The sequence below is a fragment of the Aulonocara stuartgranti genome (assembly GCF_965226115.1).
Source record: "Aulonocara stuartgranti genome assembly, chromosome: 17".
Lineage (NCBI taxonomy): Eukaryota > Metazoa > Chordata > Actinopteri > Cichliformes > Cichlidae > Aulonocara > Aulonocara stuartgranti.
The window spans coordinates 17,544,400-17,559,851 of record NC_138953.1 but is presented as its reverse complement, the minus strand read 5'-3'; the positions used below and the strand labels follow the sequence as shown (position 1 = coordinate 17,559,851).

The following is a 15,452-nucleotide window of genomic DNA, read 5'->3' as shown; positions in this document are numbered from 1 at the left end:
GATTTTTAATGATGGATTCAGCACAGTATGGCCTTTCCAGAATATCCAAAAAGAGGTTTCTCCTGTGTATGTACATTTGTGAGTGTGTTTTACAAAATGTTTTTATTTTTGGTAATTGGCTTTATTTTCATTTGAAATTTAGCTCAGTAAAGGTGGGCTGATTGTGGATTATGTTTATTTTTAATATAGAGGGCCTGGAGGAGTCTGTGAATGTGCTTGAGATGGAAAATGGCCTGTATGAGTGTAATTATTACCCCGTCATGGCAGGAAAGTACATCGTAACCGTCACTTGGGGCGGACACAGCATCCCTCGCAGGTGAGGTTGATGGAGTGATTATACATACTATTACATTTTGGGGAGTTAACAGTGTTTATTACAGCTGTGCATTATGTCACATATAGTAACAAATGCATGCATTTTAATCATTTGGCCATGTGATGCCATATAAAACTAAAGATATTGAGGATCCAAGATTGAACCCTGAGGTACTCCAGTGACTTGTGTGCATAAATGTAAACTTTTTTTTTTATCTGAAATAAAGATAAAAACTAATCAATTCGTTCTGTTTTTCCAGCCCATTTGAAGTTTATGTCAGTGAGGAGGCAGGGCTTCAGAAAGTGAGAGCCTGGGGTCCAGGTCTGGAGACCGGTATGGTGGGGAAGAGTGCTGACTTTGTGGTGGAGGCCATTGGAACTGAAGTGGGAACTCTCGGTTAGTTACAATAACATAAAGATGGGACTCAGGAAAACGTTAAGAGCTTAAGGTGCTGACTTATGGTCAAAAGCAATCCACAGTACTTCAACATCTTGTTGAAAAAATATTTTTAAATTTAATAAGGATGTAACATTTCTGCTGCATCTATCAAACGAAACGAGACCAAGGAAATCTAACACCTCATATGTTTCAGTAAACAGCTACCAAACAGAACTCCACATCTTTTATTTGCTTAAGTGGTCATGGAATAACAACCTGCAGACCTACTCCTTATCAACAGTCTGGTTACTTTTGAGCATCTGAAAACAGGGCATTGTGTGTAAGATGTTTGCCACTGTCCAAAAGCCTCTGGATCTGATGGTATATCCTGCTATTTCTGTGAATATTTGTGTGTCATGTAAAGTATTGAACTCCATGGGCAGATCCCATTGTTTTCACATTCATCAATGATAGGCAGTGTTTAAATAACAGCGTCTATGTGTAGGTTTCTCTATCGAGGGGCCCTCCCAGGCTAAGATTGAGTGTGATGATAAAGGCGATGGATCGTGTGATGTTCGATACTGGCCGACTGAACCAGGCGACTATGCCGTCCATGTTATTTGTGATGACGAGGACATCAAGGACAGTCCCTTCATGGCCCACATCCTCCCTGCTGCCAGTGTCATCTTCCCTGAGAAGGTCAGATCAGAGCCTTGTTGAGTTTCAAACATTTTCCTGCATGTTTAATTTTTAAACATGTGATGTGTTTACTTCCTCAGGTGAAATGTTACGGTCCAGGTCTGGAGCCTTTGGGCTGCATTGTTAACAAACCTGCTGATTTCACCATTGATACCCATGGAGCTGGCAGAGGAGAGCTGAAGCTCTATGCTCAGGTGAGGATTCAGAGGCAGCCTCTCCGTAATGTTTTAATAACACATTAACATCTTTTCAAAGTCACACCAGTGTAAATCTGTTTGTGTTGTAGGATTCAGATGGTTTCCCCATTGACGTCCAGATCACAGATAATGGAGACAGCACCTACTTCTGTGTTTACATTCCCACAAAACCCATCAAACACACCATTATCGTCACCTGGGGTGAAGTCAACGTCCCCAACAGTCCATTCAGGGTATAAAACCAACACCAAATATAGTCTTACATTAAAGTCACTGAAGTATATCCTTTAAATCTGTTAATCCCACTGACAATGTCTGCAGTTTGTTGCAGTGTAAACTGGTCAATCATTAACACGAACATACAAATACCTTGCTCTTTGAATTATTACCAACTTACAACAGACACTATGTGAGATTAGTTTCAGGTTTGTTTTTTGTTAGTAATCAGTAAAACATTAAATGGAAAAAACTAAATTAACCTTTAATTTAAGCAGATGTCTGCTAAACACGATTTCTATTCGTTGAAGGACAAAATGCTGTCATGTAAATACAGAACTTTAGGGGACCCATAATAGAGCCTTGAGGTACTCCGGTGGCTGCAGTGTTTTAATAATAGTGTGTCGAGAGCTCAGTGTATCACCTCAAATGTTTCTTAGCAGAAAAAGATGAGTTTAAAATTTTCCTTAAAAGCATGGATGTTTATATTCCATGATTTCTTCCATATTTCAGCTTTTGCATTTATTTGTTAGAGTCTAGATAGAAGCCAGGTTTATTGTTGCCAACAATGATGGTAATGTTGTGAATAAGGTGACTATCGGAGAGGGCAGCCATCCAGAGAATGTGAAAGTTTACGGTCCAGGTGTGGAGAAGACAGGACTGAAGGCCAACGAGCCGACTTACTTCACTGTGGACTGCAGTGAAGCCGGACAGGGTGAGACCTGTTTCATGTCTAATGTCCTCTTTTCATGTCCCGCCACCACAATGCACGACACATAGGAGATTGTTTTGTCTTTCTGATCGTTGAGCTTGATCTCCAATGAATGACTTTAACTCAGATTCAGACCAGCTGTGCAGCACACAAACATGCTGTAATGCCAAGTTTTGTTTTTATGAGTGTAATTAGAAAGAAATTAAATAGTACAGGAATACTGCTACATGATGTTTGAATATTACTGCAGAAATAACCTTGAATCTCTGTAATAGAGTTAATTATTATTTCCCTGCAGGTGATGTCAGCATTGGCATCAAGTGCGCTCCAGGTGTAGTCGGACCTGCCGAGGCTGACATCGACTTTGACATCATCAAGAACGACAACGACACATTCACAGTGAAGTACATGCCTCCGGGTCCCGGACAGTACACCATCATGGTGCTGTTCGCTGATCAGGTAAATGAGGGGTCAACAGTTGGATCAAATCTTAAATGCACATCTATGTTAAAACTGAATTTAAAAAACATCTCACACTTATTGTGTAAAACAGGAAATCCCTATTAGCCCCTTCAGAATAAAGGTGGATCCTTCCCATGATGCAGCCAAAGTCAGGGCAGAGGGACCTGGACTCAACAGGACAGGTGAGCTGGGTTTTATCACATTTGCGATCAATACAACACAAAAATCAGCGTGGGTTCTCTCCGGGTACTCCGGCTTCCTCCCACCGTCCAAAGACATGCACTTAGTGGGGATAGGTTAATTGGTTAATCCAAATTGCCCATAGGTGTGAATGTGCGAGTGAATGTGAGTGCGAATGGTTGTCTGTCTCTGTGTGTTGGCCCTGCGACAGACTGGCGACCTGTCCAGGGTGTACCCCGCCTCTCGCCCTATGACAGCTGGGATAGGCTCCAGCGCCCCCCGCGACCCTGAACAGGATAAGCGGACGCGAATGGATGGATGGATGGATGGATGTTTTCTATTGATTCCAGCTGCCTACTATTTATAATTTATTCTGGCACAACTAGGGTGGAGCACCCACAGTTTTGATTTATATGTACAATGACAATAAAGGGTTATTCTATTCTATTCTTCTAATAATACAAACTTTAAATAATCTAAAAAGACTGTATCAGACTATAAACATCTATATCTGTTGTAAAGTTGGACATTTTAATCTTTAATTAGTCTGTTAGGACTGGCTCACTGCTGGAGCCCCTGTTCCCATCAGGGGGACAGCAGGTTTTAGCTTGTTATCTGTATTAAATTAGATAAAGTAAAATTTTATTTATATAGCACCTTTCTAGACAGAGAATCACAAAGTGCTGCACATAGAAGAACCTTATTAATAAAGTTTCTGTCTGAACTTTGCAGGGGTGGAGGTGGGTAAGCCCACCCACTTCACCATTTATACAAAGGGAGCTGGTAAAGCCAAACCTGAGGTCCACTTCACCGGAGCAACTAAAGGTGATGCCGTCCGAGACTTTGAGATCATCGACAACCATGACTACTCATACACTGTCCGCTACACGGCGGTGCAGCAGGTAACACACCAACTTCACATGTGTGATGGATTACCTGTGAGGTGACTGATGGACATAAGTTAAGCACTGCTTGTGTTTCTCTCAGGGGAGCATGTCCATCATTGTGTGTCATGGAGGAGACCCCATCCCAAAGAGTCCATTTACCATCATTGTGGCCCCCCCACTGGACCTCAACAAGGTCAAAGTTCAGGGACTGAACAACAGTAAGTCTGTGAGGAAAAAAATGGAACATTTATCATACAGAAGCAAAGTGCTTCCATACGGAGCCCTGATCGGGTTTCATGACGCAGCAGATGAAGCAGAGAATGCGTGTTTCCAGCTAAATTCCTGGAATTATTCATCACAAATTCCTAAATACAAGCTGCTGTTTAGCTTTAGATTACAGGATGTTTCCATAGAGAGTCCTGCACAGTTTGGTACTAATTATAATAAGTGAGGTGGAGAGTAAATGATGGATTAGATGAGTAAACAAAAGAATCCAGGAGTTCCTCTGAAAGACAATCACAACCCCTTCATGGGGATCCTTAATGACTCTGAGCTGCTGTTCATTCAAGCTCTGTTTCATTAAATTTAATCTAACTGATGTGTAATTCTGATCTGCAGTGGAAATTTCTCTTCTTTCTGAATCATTTAACATAAAACAAGCTTGAACTGCTTAGACCACTTTTCCATTTCGTTTATAATCGGTATCAAAGGATTCCAACAGAAATATCCCTTAATGTGCAGCCGAACACACGCCAGCATTTCCAAAAATAATAGCTTTTCATCTTTATGTCTAAAGCTGCGTCCACACAGGAAAAAATTCACATGGTGACAGGAAAATCAATGACATTCAATGATGTCACGCGTGACATAAACGTTTCTCAACTTTAAGGAGAGCAATTAAAGTGATTGCTACTTAGCTCAGGATACTGGTGAATGACATATGACTGGCTAGTAAATACATTAGAATGTTACCTAGGTAACTGGAGCCTGGTAGCGACCAACCATCAGGTTGAAAGCGATGCACGGTGAGTGGATTGTCCTCTGTGTGGGTACAGCTTAAAAAGATGTTCAGACTTCACTGTTATCAACATCCTAAACCCCAAACCCCTGTTCCTGCTGACCATCCTGCTGTTTCTGTGCACTAATCAGAAGTAGACGTTGGGAAGGATCAGGAGTTCTCCATCTGTACTCAAGGTGCTGGAGGTCAGGGCAAACTAGACGTGAAGATCACCTCCCCTTCTCGTCGACCAATCCCCTGCAAGGTAGAGTCGGGCACAGCCAATGAGGTTCATACAGTGAAGTACATTCCTCCTGAGGAAGGACCATACAGAGTGGACATCAGCTACGATGGGAACCCTGTCCCAGGAAGTCCATTCACTGTGGAGGGCATCATGCCCCCTGATCCTTCAAAGGTGAGTTAAGATCACAACAACCCACACTGATAGAATTTTAATATTTGTCAGAATAAGTAAAGACATGTGGTTATCCTAATTGGGCTTTCATCGAGTCAGCAAAGATGCACAGAAAAAAGTATCAGACACCAACTAGGAAGGATCAGAAAGGTACTTAGTACTTAGTTGAGAAATCCTTGTGTAAATCTTTACTTGTGTGAATGTTTTTCAGGCCTACCAGTTTAGTAATCCATGGATGTTCAGTCAATCATCTGTGCTGATTCTGGTGCAAACCTCAGACTTAAAGCTAATGTCTTCTGCTAACCAGCATTAATAAGTATTCCTTGTGTCTCTTCTGGTTTTTTTCATTTACTTTCCAGGTGCGAGCCTACGGTCCAGGCCTTCAGGGTGGTGTGGTAGGCAAACCAGCCCCCTTTGCCATTGACACAAAGGGTGCTGGTACTGGTGGTCTGGGTCTGACAGTGGAGGGGCCGTGTGAGGCCAAGATTGAATGCCAGGACAATGGTGATGGATCCTGCTCTGTGTCCTACCTGCCGACTGAGCCTGGTGAATACGCCATCAACATCCTGTTTGCAGACCAGCACATCCCCGGTTCCCCCTTCAAGGCTGTGGTCCAGTCAGTGTTTGACCCCAGCAAGGTGACAGCCAGCGGCCCCGGGCTGGAGCAAGGCAAGGTCAACGAGGCTGGAACCTTCACGGTGGACTGCTCCAAAGCCGGAGAGGATGAGCTCACCATCGAGATCATCTCTGACTCTGGGGCCAAAGCTGAAGTTCACATTCAGAACAACAGTGATGGGACCTACTCCATCACATATATACCCCAGTGCCACGGCATGTACACCATCACCATTAAATATGGAGGACACATGGTGCCAAAGTTCCCCATTCGCTTGCAGGTGGACCCAGCTGTTGACACCAGCGGAGTGAAGGTCTATGGACCAGGAGTGGAACCCAGAGGTGAGCACTTAAAGATGTTTTAATGCCCAGTTAAAAGAAGGATGTCTGAGGTTTGTATACTTTAATCAAACACAAATGTAAAACAATATCTGGTCATCAAATTTGCTCATCGATTTTGTGCTCTAAACACGACAGAAAACTCAGTAGATTTTGCACACGTGTGAGAAGCTGTGAAAATGTACTGATTTTTATTAGCTGTAAACATGCAGGGGTGCAAAATGCTTCCACAAAACCCCCTGCAAAATTTTAGTGACGTAATGCCACTGCCATGTATGTGTATAAAATATGATACATGCACCTGATATAAAAACATGTCCAGAAACGCCCCTGACCCTAACAGGACGTCTGCCACTAAAGATGCAGGGGTTTTGGCTCCTCTATGTTATGGGGTACACATTACCTTCTATTTTCCTTAATAAACCATAGGGGAGCCTTTAACTTGTTTTCAGCCCTAATTAGCCTATCCGTCTCAGTGATTAGAGTTTCCAAACTCTCTGCTGTTCTGAGGTCTGTTTTTACGACGACAGGACTGTTTCCAGTGTGATCTGGTTTAGGCTCAGCTCTCTGTGGTTGGTTCATTGGCCTCCTGGACGCCACCAGACTCCATTATCACAGTTAATAAACTCCCAACAGCACATTTAGTTTGTATGTTGTTCTTTTTTTAATTATTACGTTTTTCTTTCCGTATTTCGATTGCAGTCTTTATTAAATTGAGATTAAAGTAAAACCAATAAAAGAGCACTGAAGTCATAAAGTCTTATAATGAGAACAAATGGGAGAAGTTGCTGAATGCTCACGTTACTAATTTAATCAATAAACAAAGAGCAAAGAAGAAATGAGTGCTTGTTGCATTACTCTGATGGATTTATCCTGAAACAACCTTTGGTCCTGATCTAAGTCATGCTGTGAAAGTTAAAATATGAGGCTGGAAAGTGATAGAACGTCATACCTCTAACAGAGCCACGGCATCCAAAATGAACTTGTTGTTCTATTCAATCAGACCTGAAAGCAGCGACTGAGAAAGAGTTTGCTGAGCTCAGAGACTTTTATCCAATCAGACTTCACTGGAGTCGCCCCCTGCTGGAAATGACAGAAAATGCAGCACTAGAAGCTAAAGTCCATCTTTTGTAATAACTATGATCTGTGTTAATGATACACGTTTTCTATCATGTTTGGGTTTTTTTTCATTTATGTGACTGGAACCAAAAAAATAAATTAAGTGATTAATATGGCTGATTGTTTGTAAACTGAACATGAATTCTGTAGCACTTTAAATAATCTGTTCAGTATGACTGTATTCAGTGAAATATTTCAAATATTTTACTGTCTTTGGATATGATTAAAAGTGATGAGTCCTTCTCTGCATCTTGGTAAAAAATGGGATGTTATATTTCATGGAGACATTGACTAACTTTCTTCTCTACTTTTTTGCCTTCGTGCTGCTTTCCTCTCCGCAGGCATCCTGAGGGAAGTAACCACTCATTTCATCGTGGACGCTCGAGCTCACTACAAGAGCGGTGGCAGCCATATCAAAACCTCGATCTCAAATCCGTCAGGCGCCAACACAGACGCCTACGTCACCGACAAGGGAGATGGGACATACAAAGTCGAGTACACACCGTATGAGGACGGTAAGCCTGAGACCTGTGTGTTGTTTGTGAGCCTGGCTGCAGATCGTCAGCAAAGACAGAGGACGGGCAAGACGACGGTTTGCTGCTGGTTTGTGGGTGTTTTTCCACTGCAACACCTCCTAATTGTGAAATAAAATTCCATTTGGCTTTCATAAGGCTTGTTTTCCCTCGCCAGCCATGAAGGACTGTTGGCTGAACTGCGGTCAGTCTGTGTACAGAGGGGTTAGCAGCAATCAACATCCAGGGCATAATTACCATTCCAGAGCAAATATATCTGATTTAATATTTAAGTGCCTGAAGCTCAGACAAATATCTGCTGCTCAAAGCTTAACCCTGCATGTGCTACTGTTATAGTCAGTTATAGTAATGTACTGAACATCAGTTACAATGATTGGATTCTGGTCCTTTAACCTCTCAGTGAGGAGCGGGTTTGGACCAAGGGTATTTATAGCTGCAGTCTGTCGGCGCTCAGCAGATGGTTTTCCACTGATAGTGAAGTGTGACGTGTTAGAGTCCATTGCATTGTGGGAAAGAAATACTCAGTCAGACTGGAATTTTAATGGAAGGTGATTCTTTGTCTGGTTTACTCCCACTCTGCCTGAGAGGTTGCTGGTTAAAAACTGAACCGTGGGGTAAAAAAATGAGTGACCATTAAATGTTTGGGTTACTTTGAAACAACACACTCAACAGCTGAAGATGGATAAATAAATAAATGTGTAAAGCATTTAATTTGTATTTCTTCGTATACAAGTTTAAGAGAACAAACAAATTACAGAGCAATGAGGAGGTTACTCAGTGACATCTACACACCGGATCACTGCAGAATGGTTTCACCCACATTATCTTGACTCTATCCATTAAAATACTCACTTTTACTGGACTCTTGTTTGCTGAAGGTTTACATCTGATTGAAGTTCTTTTGGATGACATCTCGGTGCCAAAGAGTCCGTTCAGGGTGTCCGTGAGCGAGGGTTGTGATCCCAGTCGAGTCCGAGCCTACGGTCCAGGTTTGGAGGAAGGACTGGTGAACAAACCAAACCGATTCACTGTTGAGACCAGGTATCGTCACTCTGTTTTTAAATCCAGAATAGATTTTGTAGCATCCATAGATCTCTGTTTAAACATCCTAAACTTCCTTTTTGTTTCATGCGTGCCTCAGAGGTGCTGGCACTGGGGGACTTGGCCTGGCCATTGAGGGTCCATCAGAGGCAAAAATGTCATGTAAGGACAACAAAGATGGCAGCTGCAGTGTGGAGTATATCCCCTTCACACCTGGAGAATATGACGTCAATATCACCTTTGGAGGCTTACCGATCCCAGGTGAAGGTCACTTAACCCTGTAGGGTGTGGTTTGGATATAACTGACTCTGCGCTTTTCTAAGGTAAAGATATCTGCAATCAAGAGCGTCTATTACGTCACTTGTCTTTCAGGGAGTCCATTCCGGGTCCCAGTGCGAGAGCTGGTTGATCCCAGTATGGTGAGGTGTTCAGGTCCTGGCCTTGGAAGTGGAGTCCGGGCTCATGTTCCTCAGACTTTTACTGTAGACAGCAGCAAGGCAGGGGTGGCTCCCCTGTCAGTTCAGCTATATGGACCAACAGGTAAGATTACAAAGACTTATTAACCTCATAACATTGCCCAGGCCATTGGTAACCAGGAAAGCTGTTCCAAAAAAGCTGCACCTGCCTTACCTTATACCCGTGGGACTTCCAGTCAGACCAACTCATTATCAAGCTGGAGTTAAATCTTTCTTTAGTAGTATTGTCATGAAACTCTCCCATTAGCTTTAATCACCTGATATCACCTCATTGTGGCCTTGCCCTGTGCTCTGGTTTGTCTTCAGGTGTAGCTGAGCCACTCAACATCACAGATAATGGTGATGGCACTCACACGGTCAACTATACTCCTGCCAACGATGGCCCATATACGGTGTGCGTAAAGTATGCCGACCAGGAAGTGCCCCGGAGGTTGGTATTGAAGAGAAGTGTGTACAAGACAGTTCTGGTCCTTCAGGTTCAGATTTAACCTTTCTAACTGTCTCTTCAGTCCTTTTAAAATCAAGACGTTACCGGCTCATGATGCTAGCAAAGTTCGAGCCAGTGGTCCCGGTCTGAATGCATCTGGGGTTCCAGCCAGCTTGCCAGTGGAGTTCACCATTGATGCCAGAGATGCTGGAGAAGGACTGCTCACCGTCCAGATTCTGGTGAGTCTCCTGTCCTGAAATCATCATTGTGCTGCCCAGTCAGTGTTTGGCAGGGAGGTGTCTGTCGTGTCTTGTTGCTCTTCTGTGACCTGTTTCTGACTCACCCCGATTCAAACGCAGACCGGCGGGCTTGTTGCTGTCACTGCAGGGTCCAGACGGCTGCAGTCGCGAGGCTTCATTGTTTGTGGAAGACTGGGGCAGGAGGGTGTGGGAGACTCACATAGTAAAGAAAACCATCCCCTTCAGTATTCTTAGGAGAGGCTCTGTAAGCCCTGCACTCTCTCCCTTCACCTCCTTCCCCCTTTACCTGTCTCTTGTCCCCCCGCCCAACCCACCTGTTCTCCCCCGCTGACTGCCTCCTCATTGTGTAGCCTTTGGCTGTTTTCACCGCTCTTATATTCTGCATAAGATCTAAAGTGTGAATATTCCTGTGACGCTAATAACATCCATGAAACTCATTATTAGTTTCATGGATGTTATTAAAAACGGAGACTCAAAGAAAGAATAGCTGCACGTGGTTAAGCTCTTATAATCAACTCCTTAATATGGAATCTTATCTGTTAGTTACACTTAAATGGAAATCTTATAATGGAAGAACTGTAAGGATAAAATAAGAGTGAGAGAACAAATTTCAGCCCTTTCCCTTAGCAGTTCACATCTGACCTGGCAGATGGTAGGATGTTAGGTAAATGCTCTTAGTTAAAGCCTTTTAAATGAAGCTCATAGTTTCCTGTGTTAGAGTCCAAGTACTTGAAATATCACTTTCAATGTTCATCAAATCAACAACAGATTCAAAAAGATTATCTGCTGGAACGTTAGAAGCAAATTTTCATTGGCAGCACTTTGCTTGGCTTCCACCCCTCTGTGGTCTGCACGTGCACTGACTCCATTCAGTTTGTTTAACGAGTTAACAGACATATTTGATTTTGAGTTGTTAACTAACCAGAGTTTTTGGTAAACCTGCTTCCATTCAATGATCCATCCATCCACTTGTCTGACCTGTCATTGCTGCAGTGAATAGTTAGATCCTGTGAGAACACTTGTGGACGTGACAAGCCCACTGCTCTCAAACCATCAGCGGCCATCAGGTCTACGATAGTGTTCATAATGCGGTAGCTGTTAATCTTTCTGATACACACTTTAGTTTTTCACATGGATATAAGCTGTAGATGCCTGCTTCCACACACCAGGGGGCGCTGCTGCACAGGGAGGTTAAATCAGATTTTTTTATTTTTTTTTATTTTTTTTACGCCTGTTTTTACATTCAACTGCTCATCACTGACACAGTGAAAAGTTTTAGATCCAGAAGTCTGAATTTCATGTTGGTTGTTTGATCTCTAACATATTTGTTTATCCAGAAAATCTGTTTTGTCCTCTTCTTCTGTGCAAGATACAGAAACCGGGTATTACCAATACTGCAATGAGAAGTATATTCTACTTTGTACAAAAGCAGGGGCAGGATGAGCAGTGCCAGAGCCCTACAGAATGACCTGCAGCAGGCTACTGGTGTGAATGTCTCCGACCAAACAATCCATTGATTGCATTTATGTATCACAAAGATTCCTAAAAATCATCAAAAGAAGTTGGAAATTATCATTAGAGACCAAAACAGTTTCTGTATCAGGTTGTAAAGATGTTTATTTCTAATGTAAGGTTTTAACTGATGCACTGCTGAAGCCTCTGCTGGACATCAGAGGAACTGCAGGTTTGTAGCTTCCACCCAGCAGTTCAGTTTGTTTGTGTCCACACATGAAGAAATGAGCCTCAGTCTGGTGACCAAGAAGATCTCTGATCTCCGTAAAATAAAATTAATTTGACTTCATATTACTTTTCCCTTTTCTTACTATCGATGGCAGATGGTAGGAGACCAGTGATGGGCAATGGGACCTATTTATGTTTTCTGTACCCCAAACATGACTAACTTCTTGTCTGTACGCTTCCAGGATCCAGAGGGAAAACCCAAGAAGGCAACCATTCGAGACAACAGAGATGGGACTTACACAGTGTCCTACGTGCCGGACATGGCGGGCCGCTACACCATCACCATCAAATACGGAGGAGATGAGATCCCGTACTCACCTTACCGGATCCACGCCCTGCCCACCGGAGACGCCAGCAAGTGTCTGGTCACAGGTTAGGCTCCACCCATCAGCACTGAAACTTAAACTTTATCATTGGAAGCTTAGCAGCATCACTGATTGTAGTTGTTTTCCTACAGTGTCGATTGGAGGACACGGACTCGGTGAGTGGCCTCAACTTTCTTAGACTCACTGAACGCCAACAGATAAACAGCATTACAGTTTTGCATAAAAAAGCAGCTGCTTAACTAACCAACCAGCAACTACACATATATACTGAACGGTGGATATTTAAAATGGACACTGATTCATTGAGTTTAATGTTTTCTCAAATTTTGGTTCTGCATTGTGACTGGAATCCAGCTCTGTGTGTGTGTGTGTGTGTGGGGGGGGGGTAGTTTGCTTTAAAAGGTAGGATACCATTCCTAGTAGTAAAGGTCACCTCAGAAGTTATTATTATTATTATTAATAATAAGAATATAAAATTAGCTGGAAGCTGTTATATATGGAAGGAACTGAATAAAATAAGATGCTAAATATGCAGTGATTTCTGTTCTCAGAGGCCAGAAGATGGGCTGGGAGTTTCTCTGAGCTTTCAGAATGAGTGATGGGAAATGTCATTCGCTAAGCAATGGCTAAACTAAATCCCAGTACGCGCTGGGAACTGGACATCTGTCAGTGCAGCTTGAAGCTACTTAAAGATGTTTTGGTGTGTAGGGTGGAGAATTAAAAATGCTTGGAGGTCACTGGATAAACTCCAGTGGACTCCAGATGAGACCGAAACTATCTGTGGCATTTCTGCACTCATTTCCTGTCATCTATATTTGACATATGTGTAACTACCCACAATTACTGTCACTGTATTTGTCCAGTCAGTCTGTCTGGAAAACAGAAGGAAATCCAAGATTTATTATAAGTATGTTTTGCACTTTAAACCCACCCAAACAAATTCAAACACACTCAGTGCAAACTGAAATAAATGACAAAGACTTTAATTTATTGTTTTATTTAAGGGTTTCTATTGTGCAATAAACATATTGATAATAAACACAATAGAGATTAACAACCCACTCTAACAGCTCATTGAGCAGCACTCACTCTGAGGCTGGGTACACCACCGTTATCAGAACCTTTTTCTTATAATCACTGCTCACGATCACTCTTAAAGCTTCCCCTAATCAACTCAGCATCAATCTAAACATTTAACCTCCCTGGTATTAGTGTGTGCTTTCTTTCATTAACATTAATCACTTCAGAAATCACTGCTTTGACTCTGTTGGTTCCACAAATGTCTTGTCAGGTTCAGGAATTGGACCAACCATCCAGATCGGAGAGGAAACAGTCATCACCGTGGATGCAAAGGCTGCAGGGAAAGGTAAAGTCACCTGTAAGGTGTCAACGCCGGACGGAGCGGAGTTGGATGTGGATGTAGTGGAGAACGCAGATGGGACGTTTGATATTTATTACACGGCTCCAGAGCCAGGGAAGTACGTCATCACCATCCGCTTCGGAGGGGAACACATTCCTAACAGCCCCTTCCATGTCGTGGTGAGTCACCACCCTGAAAACACCATGATTTGGGCTTAGCTGATTTCAGTTTGGGACTGAGTTGGAGTCAAGTGGTCAGGTTAGCTTTGTTTTGCTTTGACTTTCTGGCCTGTTATTGTTGGTTTTATGGGGATGGATTTGGGATAGTTTAGGTTGAGGTTAGTTTAGGTTGGGTTAGGATTTTTTTTTTTTTCTTGGTTCAGAGTGGTTTTGTTTGGGATTTGTTGGCATGAGTTTGGTTTGGCTTTGGTCTGGTTTTTGTTTAGGGTTACATAGTTAGGTTTGATTTGGGATGGTTTGAACTGGTTTGGGGCAGTTTGGTGTTTGTTGGGGTTGGTTTTGGGATAGTTTAAGTTGGGGTTTTTGGATTGGGTTTTGTTTGGTTTGAAGGTCAGTCCTTCCAAGGCTTCTTCATGTAAATACCAAAGTAGTTTTACGCCTCCAACTATCTCAACCCATCTGAATCTATCAGATTTGGAGCCACTGGAGATCGATTAGCTAATGGCTCATTTATTTAACACTCTGTATAACTGCATGTCTTTCACAACTGATCTTGGGATTTTTTTTTTCATGAATATTAGTTGTCACTATGAAAAAACAAATATTTAAATTATTTAGTTGACCCCCAAACAAAACAAACTCTTTGAATAAAACTGTGAAACTGTGAATTCTTCACAGCATTGACACGATGGAGAAATCTCCAGTTTAAGGAAAATAAATGTATTATTATTTATTATTTTGTTCATCTTTTTGTTTTCTTTTATTTTTGTGGCTGTTTTTGTATTTTTTTGTATCTTATGTATGTATTTGTTTTATGTCTCATTTTTGATTTGATTTTAAGTTGCAGTCTATTTTATCCTTAATTTTTCTTTGACTATTTGTTTTATTTTTGTTTATTTATTGTATTGTTCCATATTTTAATTATGTTTCAGATTTATTTCCTGAAACTGTGGAAAATTGCTGCGCTTTTCGGTGTGTTTGTTTCTGGTTTGCTTGTGTTTGTAATGGCTGCACCTTGTTCCTCGTCAGGCAAGTGATACCATCCCAATAATAGAGGAACCATGTGACAAGCTTCAGTTACAGCAGCCCTACTCTCCCTATGCGGCCTTCTCCCCTCAATGGGTATCATCATTACCTCCACACCTGCTGTTTATCTGCCGCTGCGTCTCCTCTTCATAAAAACTGTCATCTGTTCCTCACTTTGCCCTCCATCACTGCAGCGTTTCCTGTCCCACAGTCGATACCGACCCACATTCACTTATTGATTGATCTCTGGCTCAGCATGAGGCTGCATGTTTAATCTGCATGATCATCATCTCCTGCTGGGAGGGCAGCTGGGGGCTACTCTTATTAACACTACCCTCTGATTTTTACCCTCTGACTGGCTGATATCAGAGACAATTCAGCATGTCAACTTTTCTTCAACATCTGGAGAGCAGCTGATCCAGATGTTCTGACAATGTGATGATTTTAGAGAAATAGTTTCAAGACAGATTTGATCTGTTTTGTATTATTTCAGAGAATTGTGTATTTTCTTAAAATTATAATTTATTTTATTTTTATACTTTTATAATTTTT

At 42.2% G+C, this 15,452-nt stretch overlaps 1 protein-coding gene across 6 annotated transcripts in view; it reads left to right on the top strand.

Annotated features, from left to right (window-relative positions):
* LOC309691770 (filamin-C-like) overlaps nucleotides 1-15,452 on the top strand; it is a 60,036-nt gene that overhangs the window by 25,145 nt on the left and 19,439 nt on the right. For 4 of the 6 annotated variants that reach the window (XM_082509706.1, XM_082509703.1, XM_082509705.1 and 1 more), the window contains 22 exons: nucleotides 190-316; nucleotides 576-712; nucleotides 1,200-1,393; nucleotides 1,474-1,587; nucleotides 1,680-1,823; nucleotides 2,398-2,521; nucleotides 2,817-2,977; nucleotides 3,072-3,162; nucleotides 3,893-4,062; nucleotides 4,148-4,265; nucleotides 5,197-5,459; nucleotides 5,819-6,416; nucleotides 7,874-8,047; nucleotides 8,944-9,106; nucleotides 9,207-9,367; nucleotides 9,479-9,646; nucleotides 9,889-10,012; nucleotides 10,092-10,248; nucleotides 12,192-12,381; nucleotides 12,467-12,490; nucleotides 13,627-13,874; nucleotides 14,904-14,996. In XM_082509706.1, the coding sequence (XP_082365832.1) occupies nucleotides 190-316; nucleotides 576-712; nucleotides 1,200-1,393; nucleotides 1,474-1,587; nucleotides 1,680-1,823; nucleotides 2,398-2,521; nucleotides 2,817-2,977; nucleotides 3,072-3,162; nucleotides 3,893-4,062; nucleotides 4,148-4,265; nucleotides 5,197-5,459; nucleotides 5,819-6,416; nucleotides 7,874-8,047; nucleotides 8,944-9,106; nucleotides 9,207-9,367; nucleotides 9,479-9,646; nucleotides 9,889-10,012; nucleotides 10,092-10,248; nucleotides 12,192-12,381; nucleotides 12,467-12,490; nucleotides 13,627-13,874; nucleotides 14,904-14,996 (3,743 nt within the window). The remainder of the gene's footprint in view (nucleotides 1-189; nucleotides 317-575; nucleotides 713-1,199; nucleotides 1,394-1,473; nucleotides 1,588-1,679; nucleotides 1,824-2,397; nucleotides 2,522-2,816; nucleotides 2,978-3,071; nucleotides 3,163-3,892; nucleotides 4,063-4,147; nucleotides 4,266-5,196; nucleotides 5,460-5,818; nucleotides 6,417-7,873; nucleotides 8,048-8,943; nucleotides 9,107-9,206; nucleotides 9,368-9,478; nucleotides 9,647-9,888; nucleotides 10,013-10,091; nucleotides 10,249-12,191; nucleotides 12,382-12,466; nucleotides 12,491-13,626; nucleotides 13,875-14,903; nucleotides 14,997-15,452) is intronic. The other 2 variants (XM_082509704.1, XM_082509702.1) reach the window with 1 other exon arrangement.